The following is a 24180-nucleotide window of genomic DNA, read 5'->3' as shown; positions in this document are numbered from 1 at the left end:
GAGATAACAGGTTATAGCCTCTTTGACCCTGAATATCAGAATGTAACATCTATGTACTGAGGACTGCAAATGGGGAAGATTCTATTCAGTAGATAAGTGGCACAATGACTTTTATTTTATTATTTTTGCATTTGGCAAAATGCCTAACTTTTACTTTGTTATTACCTTCTGTCTGTATTGCTTCTTGATGTTTAGTATTATGGTTATAAAAACCAACAGCACTTTTTAAATTCCTATCTCCCTCTCACTGCCACTCTTAATTGGTGATTGGGTATGCAAGAGATCATTCCCTGAATGTGAATGTCCCACAGCTGAAGTGCATGTAGTTATAAACCAGTAAGTATTATAACAACCAATCAATTAATTAAATTGTTCAGACTGGTAGATTTCAAACTCTGGGGTATATTTTAGTCCACAGAATGGCACTCTGGATTCAGCTTTCTGCTTTGTTTTCCGCAATTAAGAACGTAAGATATTAAGAACGCAGGAGTAGGCCATCTAGCCCTTCGAGCCTGCCTCGCCATTCAATAAGATCATGGCTGATCTGAAGTGGATCAGTTCCACTTTCCCGCTTTCTCCCCATAACCCTTAATTCCCCTGTCTATCAAAAACCTATCTACCCGTGACTTAACTATGTTTAGCGAAGTAGCCTCCACCACTTCAACGGGCAGAGAATTCCAGAGATTCACCACCCTTTGAGTGAAGAAGTTCCTCCTCAACTCTGATCTAAACTGCCTCCCCCTTTATCTTGAGGCTGTGTCCTCTAGTCCTGCTATCCTTTCTAAGCGGGAAGAATCTTTCTACCTCTACCCTATCCATTCCCTTCATTATCTTATACGTCTCTATAAGATCCCCCCGCATCCTTCTAAACTCCAATGAGTACAGACCCAGTCTATTTAGTCTCTCTTCATAGTCCAACCCCCTCATCTCCGTATCAGCCTAGTGAACCTCCTCTGCACTCCCTCCAAGGCCAATATATCCTTCCGCAAGTGCGGCGACCAAAACTGCACACAGTACTCCAGCTGCGGCCTCACCAGTACCCTGTACAGTTGCAGCAGACCTCCCCGCTGTTATATTCTATCCCCCTCGCTATAAAGGCCAACATTCCATTTGCCTTCTTGATCACCTGCTGCACCTGCAGACTGGGTTTTGCGACTCGTGCACAAGGACCTCCAGGTCCCTCTGCACCATAGCATGCTGCAGCTTTTCGCTTTTAAATAATAATCCCTCCTACTATTATTTCTGCCAAAGTGGATAACCTCACACTTGCTAACATACTCCATCTGCCAGATCCTTGCCCACTCGCTTAGCCTGTCCAGATCCCTCTGCAAACTTTCCACACCCTCCACGCAATTTGCTTTTCCACTCATCTTCGTGTCATCAGCAAATTTCGTCACCCTACGCTCAGCCCCTCCTCCAGATCATCTATATAAATGGTAAACATTGAGGCCCCAGCACTGATCCCTGCGGCACTCCACTAGTCACCAACCGCCAACCAGAATAGCACCCATTGATACCAACTCTCTGCTTCCTATTAGACAGCCAATCGTCTGTCCACGCTAACACCTTACCCACAACCCTGTGCACCCTAACCTTCTGTAGCAGCCTTTTATGAGGCACCTTATCAAACGCCTTTTGGAAATCTAAAAACACCACATCCACCGGTCCCCCTCTGCCAACCGCACTAGTCATATCCTCGTGGAGATCCAGTAAAGTCGTCAAACACGACTTCCCCTTAACAAATCTGTGCTGCGTCTGCTCAATCAAACCATTCTTTTCTAGGTGCCTCGCTATTTCTTCTTTGATGACGGATTCTAGCATTTTTCCAACTACAGACGTTAAACTAACCGGCCTATAATTCCCTGCCTTTTGTCTGCTACCTTTTTTAGACAGCGACATAACATTAGCCGTTTTCCAATCTTCTGGCACTTACCCAGAATCCAGCGAATTTTGGTAAATAATTACTAAGGCATCCAGTATCACCTCTGCCATTTCTTTCAGAACCCTGGGATGCATTCCATCCAGTCCTGGGGACTTGTCCACCTTCAGTCCCATTAGTCTACCAAGCACTACCTCTGTAGTGACAGTAATCGCATTCAGGCCCTCAACTCCTACCATCCTATCCTTAAGATCCAGCAAACTATTTGTGTCCTCCTCTGTGAAGACCAAGGCAAAAAATTTATTTAAAGCCTCAGCCATTTCCTCATCTTCCACCGCTAAATCCCCCCCTCTCATCCTCTAAGGGTCCAACATTCACTCTAGCCAGCCTTCTCTTCTTTATATATTTGTAAAAACTTTTACTGTCCTTTTTTATATTTAGTGCTGGTTTAGCTTCATAGTCTATCTTTCCTTTTTTTAATCACCTTCTTAGTCATTCTTTGTTGATTTTTAAATTTTCCCCAATCTTCTAATTGCCCACTACTTTTTGCCACTCTGAACGCATCAGCTTTTAATTTAATACTCTCCTTTATTTCCTTAGATAACCACAGCTGGTTGTCCCTTCTCCTACATTCCTTCTTTACCATCGGAATATATTTCTGCTGAGTACCGAAAAAGATCTCCTTAAAAATCCTCCACTGTTCCTCAGCCATCCTACCAACCAATCTGTGCCCCCAATCTACATTCGCCAATTCTGCTCGCATTCTATCGTACTCCCTTCTGTTCAAACAGAGGACACAGGTTCGGGACCCTACTTTCTCATCCTCCATCTGCATCAAAAGTTCAACCATACTATGATCACTCGTCCCAAGAGGATCCCTCACTAGAAGATCCCTAATTCTACCTGCCTTGTTAAATAACACCAGATCTAAGATAGCTCATTCCCTCGTAGGTTCAATTGACTCTAAAAATGTAGATTTTTGTAAGAAATTAAGGCTTAGGCCGGAATTCTCCAGCTGGGTGGGATTTTCTGGTCCCGCTGATGGCACACCCCCATCCATGGGTTTCCCAGTGGCTCAAGGTGCCATCAATGGAAAATCCAGTTGACAGCACCAAGGCCAGAAGGTCCTGCTGCTGGCAAACGGCATGCTGTCTCCCACTGCATGAAACATGCTACGGGGAGGCTAGAGAAATCCTACATGTAACAGCGTGTTACATTATCTGGGTTTTTGAATGAATCAAATTTATTCTGTAATTATTAGGAAGTCCTATAGTGAAAAATTATGATTTTTCAGATCTTTTGGAAAAGACTAGTGATAGTCTGCATATGCCTGTAGTATGTGGTAGTGTGGCTATTTCAAGGAATTTGTGTTTTATTATATTGTTGAATAATTAATTTTAAATATAAAGGATATTTCATAAAAATGTAAGCTAGTAAAATATGATTTTAAATTATAGCACTGTGAAAATATTCATGTACCCACATATGCATTTGTATGAAATGGCACATAAAGTTTTCATTTATTTATCTATGAATATGTTCTACTTTAATAACTTATCTTTTGGATACAGAATGTTCTTTACAATGTTTATTTTATTATATGACTACCGCGCCAGGGCTATGAGATAGATGGTGTACTTGGCCAGGACTTGGGGCCACTCAGCTGCTATGTCCGCTCAGTATCGAATCAGCCAGCAAGCTGGATTGGACTAGAAGAAATCAGGCTGCTATCATGATAACCCAGCCTCAGCAAAAGTGAAGTTCTTGACTGTCAGTGATTGTTGTTAACAGTGCTGCTTACAAAACTGTATTTTTGAAATTTTATCATAAATGTGAAATAATTGTTGCATTAAATATTTACAAATGATGTGTGGTAATTAAAATAACTATTTTGGAACACTGGTGTGTCGAGTTATTTAAAAATGTATATTTCTAACTTTGAGAATTTAAAAATAATGAAACAAAACTATATTAGTAAAACATATTTCAAAAGCACCAGTCTTTTTATTTTGCTCTGAATCTTAGCTATTTGATAGATAAACTAAAAGGTATAAAATGTTCGTTTCCATCTGAAAACAGTGGTGTCAAGGAAGAATCAATACCATTTTTTTCCTATAAATTATTTCCTAAATCTCCTTCAATTCTGGCTATACCCAATTAAGAAAGAAACTGAAAAACACAGGACCTACCCTCAGTCTTAGTCTGCTATTGCATGATGTAAGAAGTCTCACAACACCAGGTTAAAGTCCAATAGGTTTATTTGGCAGCACCAGCTTTCAGAGTCTCAAGCTCCTTCATCAGGTGAGTGAGGACTTGTGTTAACACTTCTTACTGTGCTTACTCCAGTCCAATGCATCTCCACATCATTGTATGATGGGACAGGTTAAAGCAGCACATTGATCTGATACTTGTTTTAATCTACCCCATCAGTCAAAATAACCACAGGAGCAGAACTCATGCCCTAAGACTGTATTGTTAGTGCATTAATGTACTAAAATACATTGGACCTCTTACCTAGATTTTATTTTAACGTTTTAAGTTTATTTATTAGTGTCACAAGTAGGCTTACATTAACACTGCAATGAAGTTACTGCGCAAATCCCCTAATCGCCACGTTCTGGCGCCTGTTCAAATACACTGAGGGAGAATTTAGCATGGTTAATGCACCTAATCAGCACATCTTCCAGACTATGGGAGGAAACCCATGCAGATATGGGAAGAATGTGCAGATTCTGCACAGTGATCCAAGCTGGGAATTGAACCTGGGTCTCTGGCATTCTAAGGCAGCAATGCTAACCATTGTGCTACCATGCTTAAAAGGACTGCTTCATTCTAGCTTATTTGGCTACTGTGTTAAAAGTTCTTTGAGATCACAAAATGGATTAAGTGAGGAAGAATTGCACCTCATCGACCTCTCTCTCATCTTAGCATATCTGAGTCCAGAGGAAGGACAAAGTTGAGAAGGCTAGAGATGATTCTGGATGCAGTTAATGATATTGGTGCCTTGAGCTCCTGATAACAATCTTACTTGCATATGAAGTCATACACAGCAGAATGGGCAAAAGGGTTCAATGGACACGAGGATGATTTTACAAACGTGTTAATGAATCTGGCAGCCAATGTAGGTGAGGGAGCACAGGGGAAGATGGGTTCATGGGACTTGGTGGGAGTTAGAATTATGGAAGCAGAGTTTTGGATGAGCAAGTTTATGAAAGTTGCAATCAATGGGTGCTATTCTGGTTGGCAGTTGGGGACTAGTGGAGTGCCACAGGGATCGGTGCTGGGGCCTCAACTGTTTACCATTTACATAGATGATCTGGAGGAGGGGGCTGAGTGTAGGGTGACGAAATTTGCTGATGACACGAAGATGAATGGAAAAGCAAATTGCATGAAGGGTGTGGAAAGTCTGCAGAGAGATCTGGATTGGCTGAGCGAGTGGGCAAGGACCTGGCAGATGGAGTATAATGTTAGCAAGTGTGAGGTTATCCACTTTGGCAGAAATAATAGTAGGAGGGATTATTATTTAAAAGGTGAAAAGCTGCAGCATGCTACGGTGCAGAGGGACCTGGGGGTCCTTGTGCACGAGTCGCAAAAACCCAGTCTGCAGGTGCAGCAGGTGATCAAGAAGGCGAACGGAATGTTGGCCTTTATAGCAAGGGGGATAGAATATAAAAGTGGGGAGGTCTTGTTGCAACTGTACAGGGTACTGGTGAGGCTGCAGCTGGAGTACAATGTGCAATTTTGGTCGCCGCACTTGGGGAAGGATATATTGGCCTTGGAGGGAGTGCAGAGAAGGTTCACTAGGCTGATACCAGAGATGAGGGAGTTAGCCTATGAAGAGAGACTGAATAGACTGGGTCTGTACTCGTTGGAGTTTAGAAGGCTGAGGGGGGGATCTTATAGAGACATATAAGATAATGAAGGGGATAGATAGGGTAGAGGCAGATAGATTCTTCCCGCTTAGAAAGGATAGCAGGACTAGAGGGCACAGTCTCAAGATAGGGGGGGGGGTGCAGTTTAGATCGGAGTTGAGGAGGAACTTCTTCACTCAAAAGGGTGGTGAATCTCTGGAATTCTCTGCCTGTTGAAGTGATGGCGCCTACCTTGCTGAGTATATTTAAGTCACAGGTAGATAGGTTTCTGATAGACAGGGGAATTAAGGGTTAGGGGAAGAAAGCGGGAAAGTGGAGCTGATCCACTTCAGATCAGCCATGATCTTATTGAATGGCGGAGCAGGCTCGAAGGGCTAGATGGCCTACTCCTGCTCCTATTTCTTATGTACTTATGAAAGGTGCAAAATAGGCCAGCCAGAACATTGGAATAATCAGACCTGGAGGACGCTTAGTGCACAAATGAGAATTTAGCAGTAGGTGAACCGAGGCAGGTCATTGATATTATAGAGACACAAGTATCCAAAAACGGTTCTGTTGTTATGCTTGAATTTTTTTTCCACACAAGTGTAATTTGTTGTGTGCAAAATTCTCAGGAGCCATTTGTTTCATTTCACAAGTGTTCTAGGTTATAAATTATTGTAGGTCATTGTTGGCACAGTAGATTATACTTTAGCCTTTCACTTTTGACCTAGATTCAAATCCAGACCAGGGAAATCTTTCTTCTAGCTTCATGAGGATTGATACAAAACGAGCTTGACAACTTATTCTACTTCTTCGTGATCATAAGTAGTATTGCAAGGTCATGTGAAAATTAGGAAAAAGTGTTACCTCAAAAGTAACTCCAGCTCCAAGAATGCAAGAGCTCTGGCACATTGCCTGTGCTAAATTATTTTTCAGCGTACCCAAACAGGCACTGGAATGTAGTGACTAGGGCATTTTCACAGTAACTTCATTGTATTAGTGTAAGCCTACTTGTGACACTACCAAATAAACTGAAGAGCGTGTTTTAATGCTGAATCTGAAAATGCTTCTTGGTATCTTAAATCATATTCCCAACAAATTTCCTTTCCACGTGAATGTATCACTAATTTACACAACTTGTCTTTGCGACAATAAACAGCTGTCTTTTTAAATTTCTAATGCTTAAATTGCCTTCCCTGCACTTCCGGTTACATTTTGCAGAACCAAGTCATCAACTTTTAAGATTAATCCGAACACCATAAACAGAGTAACCTAAATATATCATACAGTCCTAGATATAGTGGAAGTTCTTAACATTTAGAGGACTTTATGTTGAGGCCAGATCACCAGAGGATGTCAGACCCTTGAGTATTAATTGTGTGAACTATTGGAAGCTCACTATGTAAACATCTTGATGTGTAAGGTGCTGTTAACTTTTGTCTATGCTTGGATTTAAAACAAAGTAATTATTCTTAATAATATATTGGTATGTCAATATTGTCATTACTTACCTGAAAAAAATCAAACGTTCACACTACGTCAGATCAGAGGGTGAATTGCAGCTCGTCTGTCAGCAATGTTTAGTGAAAGGCACTAGACTAACTCGTGAAACCTTATAGTGACACTTAAAAGCGATTTTACAAATTGTTTCCTGAATGACATAAACAACCCGTAGTTCGGAATTTTATAATGTACAAAAAGTTTTCAGGTACCTAATGAAAATCGGAAATGTAGCTTCGGTAAGGCTTGAACTTTGTTAGTACATTCATATGGCAAGTGGTCAATAAGTTTTTTAAAAAGCTGGAATTAGGTGAGAGTTGCGTGTTCACGTGCTTTCTCAATCACAGTATGACTCAGCACGGCGGATGATATCGTACCATCTGAAAATTTTCCATTCACCTTTTTGTTTTGCTCTGCCCAACCCTACGATGATAGGTACTTAACAAATACACAGCACAAATAGAAATATTGACGCATTTAATGATTCTTCTCAAAACGTACAGTTAATATAAAACAAACGTCAATCATGCTCTACCAACATTGATTAAAATGAAAAATATAAAGTTCATAATCGTGGCATATAAATGTACCTTAGCTGCATTAATGCATTGAGTATAGAAAATCAGAATTATAAAAAAATAATTTAAGGAACGTCCCGCCTATGTTGCTATGGCAAAGTTTTTTTAAGGCAGTCTGCAACAAGTTTCAGGGGTTTAAGAACTCCCAAGGCTAGAAAAATCTACGCATTTCTAAAGTTCACAGTACTTGCTACAAAATTATTGATTCTTTGGTTGAGGTATCAGGGTCTATTAAATGTTTTTTTAAAGCTTTGTTTAACAGTCACCGACAGTCTGCATTTGCACTGAGGAATGATGCTGCATTAGGTTGTTGATCAAAAAAGTTCCTCATCATCGCAAGTTCCCTCGACAACTGCTCGATTTTTTTATGCAAGCGATCGTTCTCAGCATTGAGTTCTATCATTTTCTGCTGCATCTCTACGTTACGCTGTTTGGCTTTATCTCTGCTCTTTCTCACGGCGATGTTATTTCTCTCTCTCCTCTGCCGGTACTCGGAGCTTTGCCGGTCTATGGTTTTCTTGACTTTTTCCTTGCCAGGTGCCGGTCTGCCGTGGGAACTTGTAGAGCTGGGCTCGGGGCTAGTGGGAGGGGTGGGCTGGCCTGTGGGCAAGTGCACGGTGGTCTGTGCGCAGGCTGCAATCTGAGTGTGCAGTGAAGTTTCCATGTTTTCATCTCTTTCCTCCTTAACCACCACTTTGGACAAGTCCAGGCGCTGATCGTAGCTGTTCTGCAGTTGAGCAGCGAAAAGATCCCTTTCGGAATGGTTACCTGTCGAGGCAGGTACACCGGTGGCGGAGGTCATCATCTGGCTGGCTGCAGGGGGAAGATAGCCATACTCGGGCTGAGATTTGTCCGGTTTGTTGGTGTTGGCGAACAGATCTGCCAACAGGTCGTCACTGTAGAGCTCCAGCTGAGTGCCCGATACCGGCTCTACCACATAGGGGCTGAAATCGATGGCAGTCTCGTCCTCGTAGATGTCACCTGCCGGGTTCAAATCAGCCAGGTTGGCCCTTTCCTCGCACATGCCCCGGTTCGGCTTAGTTCCGCCGCTGACTCCCTCGTAGAAATTAGCCGGTTCGAGGGAAAACATGGGGAAACATGGCGAGACGCAGCGTGAATCCAAGTTGTACAGGTTACTCATGAAGGGGCTGGTCTTACTGGAGGGCTCCGCCACGGGCTTTATAGGGTAGGTAATACGTGAGCAAGGCAACAAACAGCCGGAGTTTGCACTGAGCTATTGCTCAGCCCCGCGCCGCTGGCACCGCTTTATACACATCGCCTGTGCACGTCATTCATTCAAGGTCTGATCTGCGTGAAACGGGGCGGGGTTATTATGGAACATGCCCCTTCACTACAGCCCGCCCATTCCCGACAGGCCCCGCCCCCATACTAGTGCCCTGCCCATTCCCTGCGGGCCCCGCCCAACCTGTTCGTTTGGCAGCCGCTCGAGCGGACAATGGTTGTTAGACTGGGAGTAAAATGATGGCAGTTACTGTTGCTGATATCTCACTGTCACCTCTAGGCCCTTCACATTTACACACACAAATCATTATATTAACGTGAAAACCCTAAGCAGTTTGAATATTGACGAAATTAAAACTCCAAAGTTGAAAATTAAGCGGTGCGCTTTGGCAGTGAATCGACGCAAAAGCGTTGGCATAATGACCATGTAATGCAGGTATGTACAGGACAAACAGCAGAATTTGTGGTGCTTTCCTTTTTTTGGTGGAGTAATCATGTGATATGTGCTATTAAGAGAAGCCAGTTCCCAGTGGACTTTCTGTTTTTCTCATTCAGTCCCCTGGTTAGATAACTTGTTCTGCAAACTTCAACGCCCTCCTCAGCGGCACCAAGAAAGTGGAACGATCGAAACATTTATTTATTTTGCCTGAATGTGTAATTCAAGAAATATAATGCCATCATGTGAAGGTTTTGTAAACAATGCAGTATTTTAGACTGCAGTTTCAGTGGCGAAGTTACATTTACGGCATCAACATTAAGTTGAGGGAGTGAATCCGCCATTGACTATTCTGATGGACATAGCAGAAAAACAATAATAATAGTCTCTAATCTCTGAATTAATATGTAGGTTTCCAACCATTTCATATGAATTCTGTTTTGGATTAAGTCTTGGTTGTCCAGCAATTATGTCCTCACTGGCCTAAACTGACAATCACTTCCCAGCACATTACTTTTAAATTATAAATCTTACATTAATCTATTTGTAGTTTCTTTCCACTCAGTAGCCTTCATCCTGTTCTGACTAATTTGTTCTTCCGACCTTCTGTGTACCCTCACATATTGATAGTAGAACCTTCAGCCATTTCAATACCAGTCTTTGAAACTCTCTACCTAAATGTCCTTAAGACATATTTATTTGGTTAATTTTCAGCCACACCTTGTAACTCTCCCTTTGTGACTTATTTATTGTGTCCAATGCTGCACCTTGGGGAACTTCTTTATGTTCAAGGCACTAAATAAATGAGTTGTTGAACAATTATGTAATCTGTTCTTTTGGTTAGTTAATGGATGAATGTTGCCCAGGACGCTGGCAGGACTGTCTGCTTTTCTTTGGATAATTTCACTATCTTTGTATCTATTTATTCAAAAGTCAGGCATCAGTTTATCATAATTCAAAGATGGCATTCAAACAATGCAGTAGTCCCTCAGTACTGTGCTGAATTGTTAGCCTAGGTAAAATCAGTTGCATCCACTTGAAACTAAGATGGGTGGATGGAATTGACATGCTGGTTGGTTATATTCTAATTGAACAGATAGAGCAGGCTTGAGGAGCTGAATGGCAAAGTCCTCCATTTATGTGCTGAAATTTATGTACCGGACCAAGTTAGAATCCCAAGCTATCCACATGGACTCCCAATGACTATGGCAAAGTCTGCAAGACATAATAGGCTACAAGATGAAGGCAGTCAAAATTGCCAGCTCCAATGCACCCTTCCCCAATCAATTCAACGCATTCTAGGCCCATTTTGAGCAAGAGGTCATTGAGAGCACGCCTTCCATCCTGGAAGACTTGGACAAATCTGAATCCGAGGTCACCATTGCTGAAGTCAGAGCAGCCTTCTCAAACGTCAACGCACAGAAAACAACTGGCCCAGATGGACGAGCACACAGATCCTGTGTGGACCAGTAGGCGGGGCTATTAGCAGACATCTTCAACCTCTCTTTACATCAGTCTGAGGTCTGTACCTACTTCAAGAAGATGGCCGTCATCCCAATACCAAAGAAAAGCCAGGCAGCATGCCTTAACAATTATCGTCCGGTGGGTCTGACATCCATCATTATGAAGTGCTTCAAAAGATTAGTCATGGCACGAATCAATTCCTCCTGCCCAGAATCCCTGGATCCCCTCCAGTTCACCTATCACTGCAACAGGTTCACAACAGATGCCATTTCCCTGGCCCTGTACTCAACCCTGGAACATCTAGATAACAAAGACACCTATGTCAGACCCTTATTCATAAACTACAGCTCAGACTTTAACACCATTATTTCTATGTGACTTATCTCCAGACTTCGTGGCCTGGGGCTCAGCTCCTCCCTCTGCAACTGGATATCAGACTTCCTAACCCACAGACCGCAATCGACAAGGATAGGCAACAACAACTCCACGATCATCCTTAACACCGGTGCTCTGCAAGCCTGTGTCCTCAGCCCCTTACTATTCTCCTTATACACCACTGACTGTATGACCAAATTCCCCAGAACTCGATTGTCAAGTTTGCTGCTGACACCATCATTGTTGCGGGGTGGTGTCTCAAACAGTGACGAGGCACAGACAGGCAAGAGATAGAGAATCTGGTGCGCTAATAATCTCTCCCTCAATGTCAACAAAATGAAGGAGGCAGTCATCGACTTCAGGAAGCGTAGAGGAGAACATGCCCCTTTCTACCTCAATGGGGACAAACTAAAAATGGTTGAGAGTTTCAAATTTTTAGATGGCCAGATGACCAACAAACTATCCTGGTCCCTTCATGTGGACACTATAGTTAAGAAAGCCTACCAACTCCTCTGCTTTCTCAGGAGACTAAGGACATTTGGCATGTCTGCTACAACTCTCACCAACTTCTCCAGTGGGACCATAGAAAGCATTCTTTCCGTTTGTATCATAGCTTGATATGGCTCCTGCTGTATCCAAGACTAAGAAACTACAAAGGGTTGTGAACAAAGCCCAGTCCATCACTTAAACCAGCCTTCTATCCATTGACACTATCTACATTTCCTGCTGCCTTGGAAAAGCAGCCAGCATAATCAAGGTCCCCACATACCCTAGACATACTCTTTCATCTTCCTCCATTGGGAAAATGATACAAAAGTCTGAAGACACCTATCAACCGACTCAAAAACAGCTTCTTCGCTGCTGTCATCAGAGTTTTGAATGGCTCTACATCCTATTAAGTTGATCTTTCTCTATTCTCTAGCTATACTGTTACACTACATTCTGCATTCTCTCCTTCCTTTTGTACGGTATATTTTGTCTCTGTAGTGCACAAGAAACAATACTTTTCACTGTATACTAATACATGTGACAATAATAAATCAAATCAAAAAAATCTATAGTGTGACTTTAATCTTTCTGACAGATCAGAGTGTTGCCAAGTGAACCAAGCTGTCATTTTGAAGTTAATTAGGAAGCAAGGAGCATTTGTTAGATGAGTTATATTGTGGCGATCAGAAATATCCCTGTTATAGTCACAACAAATATTTGACTAACAGCAAGCATGCAGGTGCAACAAGCAGTTAGGCAAGCAAATAGCATGTTGGCCTTTAATGCAAGAGGATTTTAGTCCAAGAGTAAGCTGTAGAGGGCCTTGGTGAGACCAGATCTGTAGTTTTGTATGTGGTTTTGATCTCCTTACCTAAGGAAGGATATAATTGCATTGAGGAAGTGCAGCGTAGATTCACCAGACTGGATTGGCAGGATTGTCAAGTGAGGAGAGATTGAGTTATTCGGCCTATATTCACTAGGATTTAGCAGAATAAGAGGGGATCTAATTAAAATGTATAAAATTTTGACAGCGATGGATAGACTCAATGTAGGAAAGATGTTTCCTCTGGTTGAAGGCTCTTGAAAAAGTCATCAGTCTCAGGATACAGATTGGCCATTTAGGACTGAGATGAGAAATTTCTTCACTGAGAGTGGTGAACCTACGGAATTCTCTACCACGCTGCTGTGGGGACTAAATCACTGAATATATTTTAGAAGGAAATAGATATATTTCCATACTCTAAAAATGTCAAGGGATTTGGGAAGAGAGTGGAGGAATGCCATTGAGATGGAGGATTAGCCATCATCATATTGAATAAAAGGGCAGGTTCAAAGGGCTGAATGGCCTACTCTTATTTATATATTTCTACAATAAGCACAAACAATTCCAATGAAAAGCAGTATGCAGTTTCTAAAAAGGGATAAGCACAACTGAGTTTGCTTATGTAATCAAGTTTTTTTTCTTTGAGTTTTGATTTCTCTGCATACATGGTCCTATCACTTCCAGTTAATGTGATAAAAGATAAGATGTTGAATGATTTTCTTTTTGGTTTACTTCTGTAAGAAACTGAAGAACGACTGACCATTACTTGTGAACACGGTCACAGTTGTGTCAAGGCTTATGACCAGATTGCTCCACCAAGTGGTCACACTATGTATCTGTATCTGTTTATCTTGTTTAACTAGGCCATTAATTAAAGCGAGAACAGAACATGCTGGAAAATCTTTGTTGGTTTTCCAGCATTTTCTGTTTTTATTTCAGATTTATAGGATCCACAGTATTTTGCTTTTATCAAAATTATAGAGTCCTGGTTATGTACCCTTTAATAATTTAACCTGAAAACTGAAAATCAACTCATTCCAGCAGCTGTGCCTCTTTTAACCACTACAAAATGTGGAGCACAGAGTGGTTTTGTGGAAATTAATACCTCATTTTCTTGTCACTTGTGGAGATATGCCAGCCCTATGCTCAACACACCTTGCAGAAAAATTGTAACTGAGTTTGGATACTGAATAGTGTGAAACTGCACACTGATACTTCAAAATACACTATGGAACATTGCATGACCATTGACCAGTTTTGTATTGGACCAGGCACTTGAAATTAAGTCCGCACTGCCTGTTGCCTCATTTTTTTAGTGCAAAGATGAAGACCTATTTAGGCCTAAGATATGCAGAACAAAATAGCTGTTGTAACCCATTTTTGCAAGAGACATTACTTGTACAGGGATAAAAGCTGAACACTTGTTTAATATTGTATTATATCTACCATGTAAAAGTTTTGTTTAACTGGGCCATTAATGAAAGAGAGAATAAAACATGCTGGAAAATCTTGGGATGATTCTGCAATCCATTTCCAAGAACAGTGCTCACAGGGATAAAAATTTAGTTTATTCCTTTCCATTCATCAAGTTGCTGACTGATGTTCCCTGTGAGCACTATTTCCCATTGGTGTTGCAGGAAAGAAGATTAAAAGATATGCCTCCAACATATGCCCATATTTTGTATCTATGCAGTATTAATTCAAATGTTATTGTTTAAAATCAAATCTATATCATGAAATAGCAAAATCTTGGATCCAAGAAAAAAAATTATAGAATAAAAATTGCATTCTTGTGGACAGAAGATCATGCTGCCCACAACAGAGGAGCACCAATATTTCTCAATACTAAGTATGAGAATTCCAATAATAATAGGAAGCATAGGGACAGAAATTGCTGGAATTATGAAGTCATATTAACAAACTTGCCATTATTAACCCAAAAGATACCTAGCAATTTGTAAGTTCACCCACAAGTTGTACCGTTCCATTATTAGGTTTGCCAAAGCTAATAGAGTTCAATTATCATTGAACTTAGTGGTGATTTTGGAACTGCTGGATTTATGATGTTAGTAAGGCTGGAAATGAATGTCATGGAGCTCCCTGGTAAAAACGTAATTTATGGCCCTGACAGGACAGACAACTTTGGAGACCTATAATGAAACTAACGTGTGATGTCTCATTTCAGCAGGTAGTGAATTGTTCCTACAGCTTTTTTATTCACATTATTTGCCTTGATACTCTGTTGTATAATTTTTTCATCCACACTTCTGTTGGTGTCAGAAGGCAATGGATGTAAAGCTGTTTCAGTGCTCAAAAATGCAAAGTAGATGGATCTTTTTCATAAAAAAATGAGTAGTTTGTGATGTGATATGACAAGTGTAAGCAGGTGACAGTGAACCTAAGGAACTAAAACTTTAATAAGACTTATTACCAGATTATGATGCTAATTACTCTAGTCTTGGTCAAATTGATGCAGACAGGAGACAAACTTCATGCTGCCCACTCATCATCACGATTGAGGTATGCAGCCCTGTGCAAAACGTGCTCTGCGCATTCAGCAGTGGCCCAGCGGAGGAGGTTGCAGACAAGCTGCATAGATAAGCACCTCAATAGGGTGGTTTATAGAAGAAGATTGGATCTACTCAGCGTATCTGACAGCATCTGTGGAGAAAGAAACAAAGTAATGTTTCTCATCAGAACAGGGAAATTACCTTTTATGATGCTGAAACGGGGAGGTGGAATAGATCAAAAAGAAATCTGTGATAGGGTGGAAGATCTTAAATAACTAAAAGTTTGGTCGGTCGGAGTCAAACAGAGTGATAATAGGACAAACAAAGAAACTTGATAGGTCCCAAGAAGGTGTGAATAGCAGGATATTGAATAACTGCTGTCAGAAAGCAAAGTGAGAAATATAAGATGAAGGCCAACCCATGTAAAGAAAAGGAAACAAAACAAGGAAACAAAGATTAAGATTGAGCTTAATTTTGAGTCTATAGAGTGTCAGAGTGGGACCAAGGTGGAGCATTAAAACAGAAGCTTGGGGTCATGCTTGCAGACTGAATGGAGGTGTCCTGTAAAGTGATCACCCAATCTGTATAGAGGAAATCATACAGTATAGAATTCCAAATTGAAGGAAGTACATATAAGGCATTGCTTCACGTGGAAGGAGTGTTTGGAAACTTAGAGGATGAACAGACAGTAGGTAAAAGGGCAGGTATTATATACCTCCTGATGTCACAAATATGTAATTGTGATATTAGAGATTTTTAAGGGCAACTGTTTGAAAAGCACATGTTTGCTTAAAATAAGGATAAATAAACAGACAATTTGGCTCCTTTGTTGGTCAGATTGGTGGAACGGCAAATTGTGCGGAGGGTGTGGAGAGCCTACAGAAGGATCTAGATAGGCTGGGCGAATGGGCCAGGAACTGGCAAATGGAATTTAATGTTGGCAAGTGCGAGGTGGTCCACTTTGGTAGGAATAATGGTAAGAAGGATTATTACTTACGTGGAGAAAAACTGCAGCAGGCGACGGTGCAGAGGGACCTCGGGGTCCTTGTGCATGAGTCGCAAAGACCCAGCTTGCAGGTGCAGCAGGTGGTCAGGAAGGCGAATGGGATGCTGGCCTTCATAGCAAGGGGGATTGAATATAAAAGTAGGGAGGTCTTGCTGCAGCTGTGTAGGGCATTGGTGAGGCCGCAGCTGGAGTACTGTATGCAGTTTTGGGCGCCGTACTTACGCAAGGATATTTTGGCCTTGGAGGGAGTGCAGAGGAGGTTTACTAGGCTGATGCCGGAGTTGAGGGGGTTGAGCTATGAGGAGAGGCTGAATAAACTAGGCTTGTACTCGTTAGAGTTTAGAAGATTGAGGGGAGATCTCATTGAGACGTATAAGATGATGAATGGGATGGATAGGATAGAGGTGGAGAGACTCTTCCCGCTCAGAAAGGATAGTAGGACTAGGGGGCACAGCCTCAAGATAAAGTGGGGGGGGGGGGGGGGGGGCGGTTTAGAACGGAGTTGAGGAAGAACTTCTTCACTCAAAGGGTGGTGAATCTCTGGAATTCTCTGCCTGTTGAAGTGGTGGAGGCTACCTCGCTAAATATTTTTAAGACGCGGGTTGATAGGTTTTTGATAGGCAAGGGGATTAAGGGTTATGGGGAGAGGGTGGGAATGTGGAACTGAGACGCGACAGATCAGCCATGATCTTATTGAATGGCGGGGCAGGCTCGAAGGGCTAGATGGCCTACTCCTGCTCCTATTTCTTATGTTCTTATGTATTAAACCTCATCAGACTTGCTTATCTCAAGGAGGGCCACAGAATACATGTTGAAATTCAGGGACTGTTCAACAAGTGTAAATGAGATCCTTCCACTTCCTGGTCTTCTTTCAGAACAAAACCAATAAAAGAGCTTTAATGAAATGCTAAAAAAAACTCTAGCTAGGAGAAAGACTGCTTGAATATTCAATAGCTAGTATGGAAGTGTTATTCACCAGTTTGGCAGAAACCATGGCCGCGATTCTCCCATTGCGACCGTAACTTTTCTAACAGATAGTGATGGGAGACACGTGTTTGCGGCCTTGAACAGGGATTTACGCATGCACCAAGAACACATGCGCATCTTCCAGAGCCAACGAACAGTCACCGATCAGATCATGCTGGAAACCAGCAAGAAGTCAGGTAAGTCATTTAAATCTGTTTTTAATCTGCTTTAAATATGCATATTAGGTAATTATTGGGACCTTTCACGTCTTGGTTGAATCTCCCATCCAGCCAGGAGTACTTCATTCCGGCAGGGTTCAGACTAGCTTCCCACGTTCGGGGGAACTAGCGGGAGACCCCGACAGAATGAAGGAAGGCAATCAGGCCACCAACCCCCCCCACCCCCCCGCAAGGAGATCAGGTGACAGGGGTGATGCACCCTGGCAGTGCCAGCCTGTGCCCCCAGCACTGCCCATGGGGCAAAGTGCCCATGTCAGGGGGCACCTTGGCACTGTCCATCAGGCATCTGGCAATGCCCAGGACCTTTTGTGGGCAGGGCTTAGGATGATCGGTGGGGGAGGTCCTGCTGCCACTGTGCAGACAGGATCGGTCTGGGATGGAGGGAAGGGCAGCAATTGGAGTGGTCTGTGGAGGCGGGGGGGGGGCGGGGTCTGCTGGGGTGAGGCATGGTGGGGGGGGGGGGGGGGGGGGGGGATCACCACTGCTGGTGGGTGGGGCCTGGACATTGGGGCACTCTAGGACAGGGGTGGTCAGAGCTCGCCCAGGAATTGCTGTAGGGGCCGCAACTGGGCCATGGGGAGGGGCTAAAGGGCACTGCGGGGGTTCTGGGCTGGCTAGTAATCAAGCTGGCCAGCAAACAGGAGGTTGACCATTTCGGGCCACTGCGAATGCGCAGAGTTCCAGAAATGTCAAACTCTGACGCGAATAGGCCCTGCAATATTGTAAAAGTGAAAACAAGAGTCTTCACTCATTCGTAGGACTTGCTTGGAAGGCATTGCAGCTCCTACAGCAAATCTAAAGTTTCAACCCCTTCACTTCAGAAAGAAGAAATTCAAGCAAAAGGTCTGCAGTGATAGCTCTCAGTGGCAGATTTGAAATCTTTAAATATTTATTTTTCTTTATCTGCTTTTTAATCTTTGTATCTGCATTTTAGTTAATAACTTAATCAGTTAACTTTCAGCATTAGTATTTGATAATAAATTAACTTTTATCTTGTTGATGGCTAAAGCTTGTCTGCTTGGCTATTGTAAACCACTCATAATTACAGGAGAGTACATATATATAAATGCTTAGATCGCTGACCACTTTAAAGAAATGCCTTTTATGTGACACTTGCACTCACATGTAGAGGTGCTGTAGGAAGGCAGTCAAGTGTTGGGTTGATCAGAGAGTGACCAAGGTATTGTGAAGGAAATGGTCTTTTGGCAGTGCTGAAAGGGAAAAAGATGATATGTTTTTGTGGCATCACACTGGAGGTGATGGAAATGGTGGATGATAATCTGTTGAATTCAGAGGCTGGTAAGGTGTGAAGTGAGGGCAAAGGCAACATAGTTCCAGGAGGAAGGAAAGGGTGAGAGCAGAACTGAGGGAAATGGGCCAGGCATTGTCAAAAGCCATTTTAATCATGGTAGGGGAATTCTGCATTGAGTGAAAAGGAAGACATTTCAGAAATACTAGTATGGAAGGTTGCATCAGCAGAATCATACAGTAGAGGTGGAAAAATGAGCAAATGGAATAAAATTAAAGTTGATAAAGCACCAGGACCAAATAGGTGATTCTAAAGATACTAAGAGAAGCAAGAGTGGAAATTGCAGAGGCACTGGCTGAGACTTTACATCTTCCTTAGACTCAAGGGGACATGAGAATTGCAACTGTTACGCTGTTTTTCAAAAACATGTGTGAAAATATGCCCAGAACCTATAGGCCAGTCAGTTTGACCTCAGTCATGACTAGAAGTGATGATTGAGGACAAAATGAATAATCACTTGAACAAATGCAAGCTATTAAGGAATGTCAGCATGAATTTATTAAGGGAAAATCGTGTTTAATTATGATGCTCTAAACATAAGAACATAAGAAATAGGAGCAGGAGTAGGCCATCTAGCCCCTCAAGCCTGCCCCGCCATTCAATAAGATCATGGCTGATCTGTCGTGTCTCAGTTCCACATTCCCACCCTCTCCCCATAACCCTTAATCCCCTTGCCTATCAAAAACCTATCAACCCGCGTCTTAAAAATATTTAGCGAGTCAGCCTCCACCACTTCAACAGGCAGAGAATTCCAGAGATTCACCACCCTTTGAGTGAAGAAGTTCCTCCTCAACTCTGTTCTAAACTGCCCCCCCTTTATCTTGAGGCTGTGCCCTCTAGTCCTACTGTCCTTTCTGAGCGGGAAGAGCCTCTCCACCTCTATCCTATCCATCCATTCATCATCTTATATGTCTCAATGAGATCTCCCCTCATCCTTCTAAACTCTAACGAGTACAAGCCTTGTTTATTCAGCCTCTCCTCATAGTTCAACCCCCTCAACTCCAGTATCAGCCTAGTAAACCTCCTCTGCACTCCCTCCAAGGCCAAAGTATCCTTGCGTAAGTGTGGCGACCAAAACTGCACACAGTACTCCAGCTGCGGCCTCACCAATGCCCTATACAGCTGCAGCAAGACCTCCCTACTTTTATGTTCAATCCCCTTTGCTATGAAGGCCAGCATCCCATTCACCTTCCTGACCACCTGCTGCACCTGCAAGCTGGGTCTTTGCGACTCATGCACAAGGACCCCGAGGTCCCTCTGCACCGTCGCCTGCTGCAGTTTTTCTCCACGTAAGTAATAGTCCTTCCTACCATTATTCCTACCAAAGTGGACAACCTCACATTTGCCAACATTAAATTCCATTTGCCAGTTCCTGGCCCATTCGCCCAGCCTATCTAGATCCTTCTGCAGACCCTCCACACCCTCCGCACAATTTGCCGTTCCACCAATCTTGGTGTCATCAGCAAATTTCGACACCATACACTTGGCTCCCTCCTCCAGATCATCTATATAAATGGTAAATAGCTGAGGCCCCAGCACCGACCCCTGGGGCACTCCACTAGTCACCAACCGCCAAACCGAATAGCACCCATTGACCCCCACTCTCTGCCTCCTATTTGACAGCCAATCCTCTATCCACGCTAATATCCTACCCCCAACTCCATGCCCCCTGACCTTCTGTAATAACCTCTTGTGAGGCACCTTGTCAAACGCCTTCTGAAAATCAAGAATCAAAAAACAGATAACAGAGTTTGATGAGGGTAATGCTGTTGATGTATTGCATATGGACTTCTAAAAGACATTTGATAAAGTTCTGCACAACAAACAGACGTGAGAAAAATTTACAGCTTCTGGAATGAAAGGTACAGTAGCAACATGGATGCAAAATTGGCTGTCAGGAAGCAGAGTCGTGGTTACTGGATGTTTTTCAGATTGCAGTCTGGTTTAAAATGGGGTGCCCCATATATTGATATTAGGATGCCTGCTCTTCCTGATGTATATTAGTTATGTAGACCTTGGTACACAGGGCATAATTTCAAAATTTGAAGATGATACAATATGTGGAAGTGTTGTCAAATGCAAGGAGGATGATGTAGAACTCAAAAAGAATGTGGACAGGTTGGTACGATGCATGCCAAGTGGCAAATGAAATGTAATGCGGTGTAAAGTGATTCATTTTGGCAAGGAGAATATGGAGAAGAAACATGAAATAAAGGATACAATTCTCAAAAGGGTGTATTTGTGCATAAATCTTTGAAGATAACAAGACAGGTTGAGATTGTTAAAGCGTACAGCATCCTGGACTTTATTGCTTGGGATACAACTTAAAACAAAGGCAAGTTGGCATAAATTTGTCAAACAGACTGGTTCAGTCCCAACTGAAGTATTATGTCCAATTTAGAAAGGATGTGAGACATTAGATTAGGATGCAGAAAAGATTCATGAAAATGGTTTGTGTTGAGGAATATCAGTTACGTAGATTGGAGAAGTTGGGACTGTTCTTGGAGAGAAGTTTTGATAGAGGTATTCAAAATCATATGCCTAGATAGAGAGAAACTGTACCCATTGGTAGCTAAATCAAGAACCAAAGGGCACAACTGTTAAGTTAGTTTGCAAAAGAAGCAATGCAGGTTTGATAAAAATCTTAATGAATGAAGTGGTTGGGATTTGGAATGCACTGCCTGAGAATGTGGTGGTTGTAGTTTCATTTGAATGGAATTGGATTATTATCTGTAAACGATGAATGTGCAGAACTACAGGGAGAAGGCAGGGCAGTGGCACTAAGTGAGGAGCTCCTGCCAAGAACCAGTACGAATATGATAGACAAAAGGCTTCTTTCAGTGCTGTAACCATATTATAAATCTTTACAAGTTGTAGATTGTGAGGAACTATAGTATGGGGGACCTATAGGTTATTCCCATAAGGAACTTCTTTCCTCTGCTATTTCTTAATTCTACCCAGACTGATTCCACATCTTGATCACCTTTTCCTTTCTGTCGGTGCTTCTGAAATACTGAATACCTTTGGATGTTTGATTGACAGACTGTCTAACCTTATAACTATGTTGCAGTAATCACCACCAAATCATTTCCCTTTGTTTCTATCTACGCTGTTAACTCTAATTTTGTTCCGAATGCTTCGTGCATTCAGAAACAAAGGCTTTAAGCTTGTTCTATGATCAAATTTCCCTACTGTAGTATAATTCTTTGTTGCAAAATGACATTCACACATTCTGTCCCTTCCTTTTATTTTCTGACAACAATTCGCATGATCATTAACCTGCACACCTCCTCAAATTTTGATTTTCTAATTTTCCATGTAACTTAACACTTCCTCCCCCCAGTTTCCCACCAAAAATGATTCACCACATTTGGCACAGTTGTTGCAATTGTACTGGGTATTGGTGAGACCAAATCTGGAGTTTGTGTCCAGTTTGGTCTCCTTATTTGCGGAAGGATATAGTGGCATTGGAGGCAGTTCAGAGGAGTTCACCAGATTGATTTTGGGAATGAAGGGGTTGACTTATGAGGAGAGATTAAACAATTTGGGCTTGTATTCGCTGGAGTTGAGAAGGATGAGAAGGGATCTGATCGAGATATACAAAATTTTAAAAGGGATTGATAAAGTAAATGTAGACCAAATGTTTCCTCTAATAGAACAATCTAGAACAAGAGGTCACAGGTATAGGTTGCGAGGCAGTAGATTTAAAACTGAGATGAGGAAGAACTACTTCTCAGAGGGTAGTGAATTTGTGGAACTTGCCCCATAGCGTGGCAAAGTCTGAATCATTGAATTAGACGTATCCCTAATTAAAAAAGGGAAAGAGGGATATTGGGAACAGATGGGGAGGTGGATTTGAGACCAGGGAGAGATCAGCCATGATCTGATTGAATGGCAAAGCAGGCTGGAAGGGCCTAATTCCTATGTTCCTATGGTATGCCTTGCAACTCACTTAGCCCTACTCAGTGCATTCAATCTCCTGGGCCAAATCCACAGCTCTTTCTAAAGAGATTTTGGTCTCAGCCAGTAACAACTTTTGTATGATTGGACTGTTTATACCACAGACCAAATGGCTTCCTAACATTTCTTCGAAAACTGGGTTGAATTTGCAGTGCTCTGCTACCCCTCCACGTATGATCACAAAACCTGAGACTGTCTCCCCTGGCGACAGCTGAATAAAATTTGTATCTCAAAGTAATGATTGAGGGTCGGGGGAGGGGGGGTGGTTGTTGAAATTATTTTTTACCAATACAACTTTCTAGTCAAAACATATAAGGGAAAATTTTCCTGTCCCGCCCACCACAGAATCGTGGGGGGGGCAGACCATTCAAAGATCTGTTGATCTTCGGTGGGATTTTCCAGTTTTGGGGAAGTGTGGCCAGAAAATCCCATCCATTGCGTCTAGCATCAGGCAATGTAAATCTTCTAACTAAGCTATAAGTCTGGGCCACAGTCTGTGAACAGAATAACCATTTGCTTCTCTTCAGCTGTTATTTGCTGCAAAAAAGTAATGCAGCCTTTCAATATACTGTCATCAGTTCTGTACGTCAGGGTTAAATGGTTCAATCTTCCCAATCAAAAGCATTTTAATGTGCATATATCTTGTTTCATCATATTTTTGTTCAAGTCGCTTCCCCCTCTAGCTGCACACAGCAATCCTCAATGATTTCGCAAATGTTTCCTCGTCACCAGTGTAATAAATTGAGGCTATTCAATGTGTCTCGAAGTAACAAAGTATTTGTTGCCAACGATAAATAGTTATTTACAACCAAGGGTCAGACAGAATTAACTATGTGACTAGTTCCAAAAGCAGATCCTCCTTGACCCAGGATACGCACCTTTGCACCTGATTGACTCAACTTCCTGCCTCATCACTCAGAGTCTGGTTCAATCATGTGCCCTTCAGGGAACACCCCCTTAAAGGAGCCACACTACCAAAGTTACAATCACTAGTACCTGTATAGGAGCCCTAGATCAGGCAAAGACATCTTCAAGACAGATGATAACAGAAAGCACAAGGGAGAAGAGTTCATTTTTATTAGAACTGTTGTGGGGTAAAGACATTGTGGATTTTTTTTCAGATGGAAACTTTCATTCTAAGACTTTGGTGAAGATGTTGTTGAAATGGTCCATAATGGAGGAATGGAAAGATGGGGAATTGTGGAACACCAGTGAAGTAGGGATGATTTTGGGGAACAGGTGTCTGATTAGCTGTTCATGGATAGCTCTTCCAGAATGAAAGGATTGTGGATATTACTTCTCTTTCCCCACCTCCTCCCCCAAGGATCTTACAAACGATGGCAAGAGCAGAACCTTCATGAAAAACTAGATTGTGGAAAAACCAACAGACCTTAATGAATTTGGAGATGCTGCTGGTACTACTAGAAGGCTCCCATCGAGCAATGCAGGCAGTAGAACCATAGTAATAGAACATTGGTTTGTTCCATGATATGACTGGTGAGAGTATGGCTCTTGTTGCATGGTTGATTGGTGTAGGGGAGTTTTGATTC

General features: G+C 42.3%; 2 protein-coding genes across 6 annotated transcripts in view; one reads left to right on the top strand and one right to left on the bottom strand.

Moving 5' to 3' along the window:
• spidr (scaffold protein involved in DNA repair) overlaps positions 1-3776 on the top strand; it is a 304782-nt gene extending 301006 nt beyond the window's left edge. For 4 of the 5 annotated variants that reach the window (XM_080194248.1, XM_080194245.1, XM_080194244.1 and 1 more), the window contains one exon: positions 3496-3776. In XM_080194248.1, coding sequence (XP_080050374.1) covers positions 3496-3615 — 120 coding nt within the window. In that variant the 3' untranslated portion in view covers positions 3616-3776. Of the gene's footprint in view, positions 1-2479 lie in introns of all 5 variants that reach the window. The other variant, XM_080194246.1, reaches the window with a different exon arrangement.
• Positions 3777-7693: 3917 nt separating this feature from the next.
• Positions 7694-9103, bottom strand: cebpd (CCAAT enhancer binding protein delta). Its single transcript, XM_080194943.1, is given in 2 exon segments — positions 7694-9009; positions 9011-9103. Coding segments are annotated over 2 exon segments (1029 nt in total). The 3' UTR covers positions 7694-8073.
• Between the last annotated feature and the right edge of the window lie 15077 nt (positions 9104-24180).

The sequence above is a fragment of the Carcharhinus amblyrhynchos genome, chromosome 8 (assembly GCF_965287045.1).
Source record: "Carcharhinus amblyrhynchos chromosome 8, sCarAmb.v2.hapA, whole genome shotgun sequence".
Taxonomy (NCBI): domain Eukaryota; kingdom Metazoa; phylum Chordata; class Chondrichthyes; order Carcharhiniformes; family Carcharhinidae; genus Carcharhinus; species Carcharhinus amblyrhynchos.
Note: the sequence above shows the minus strand (reverse complement) of the source record. Positions and strands in the feature narration are given on the sequence as shown.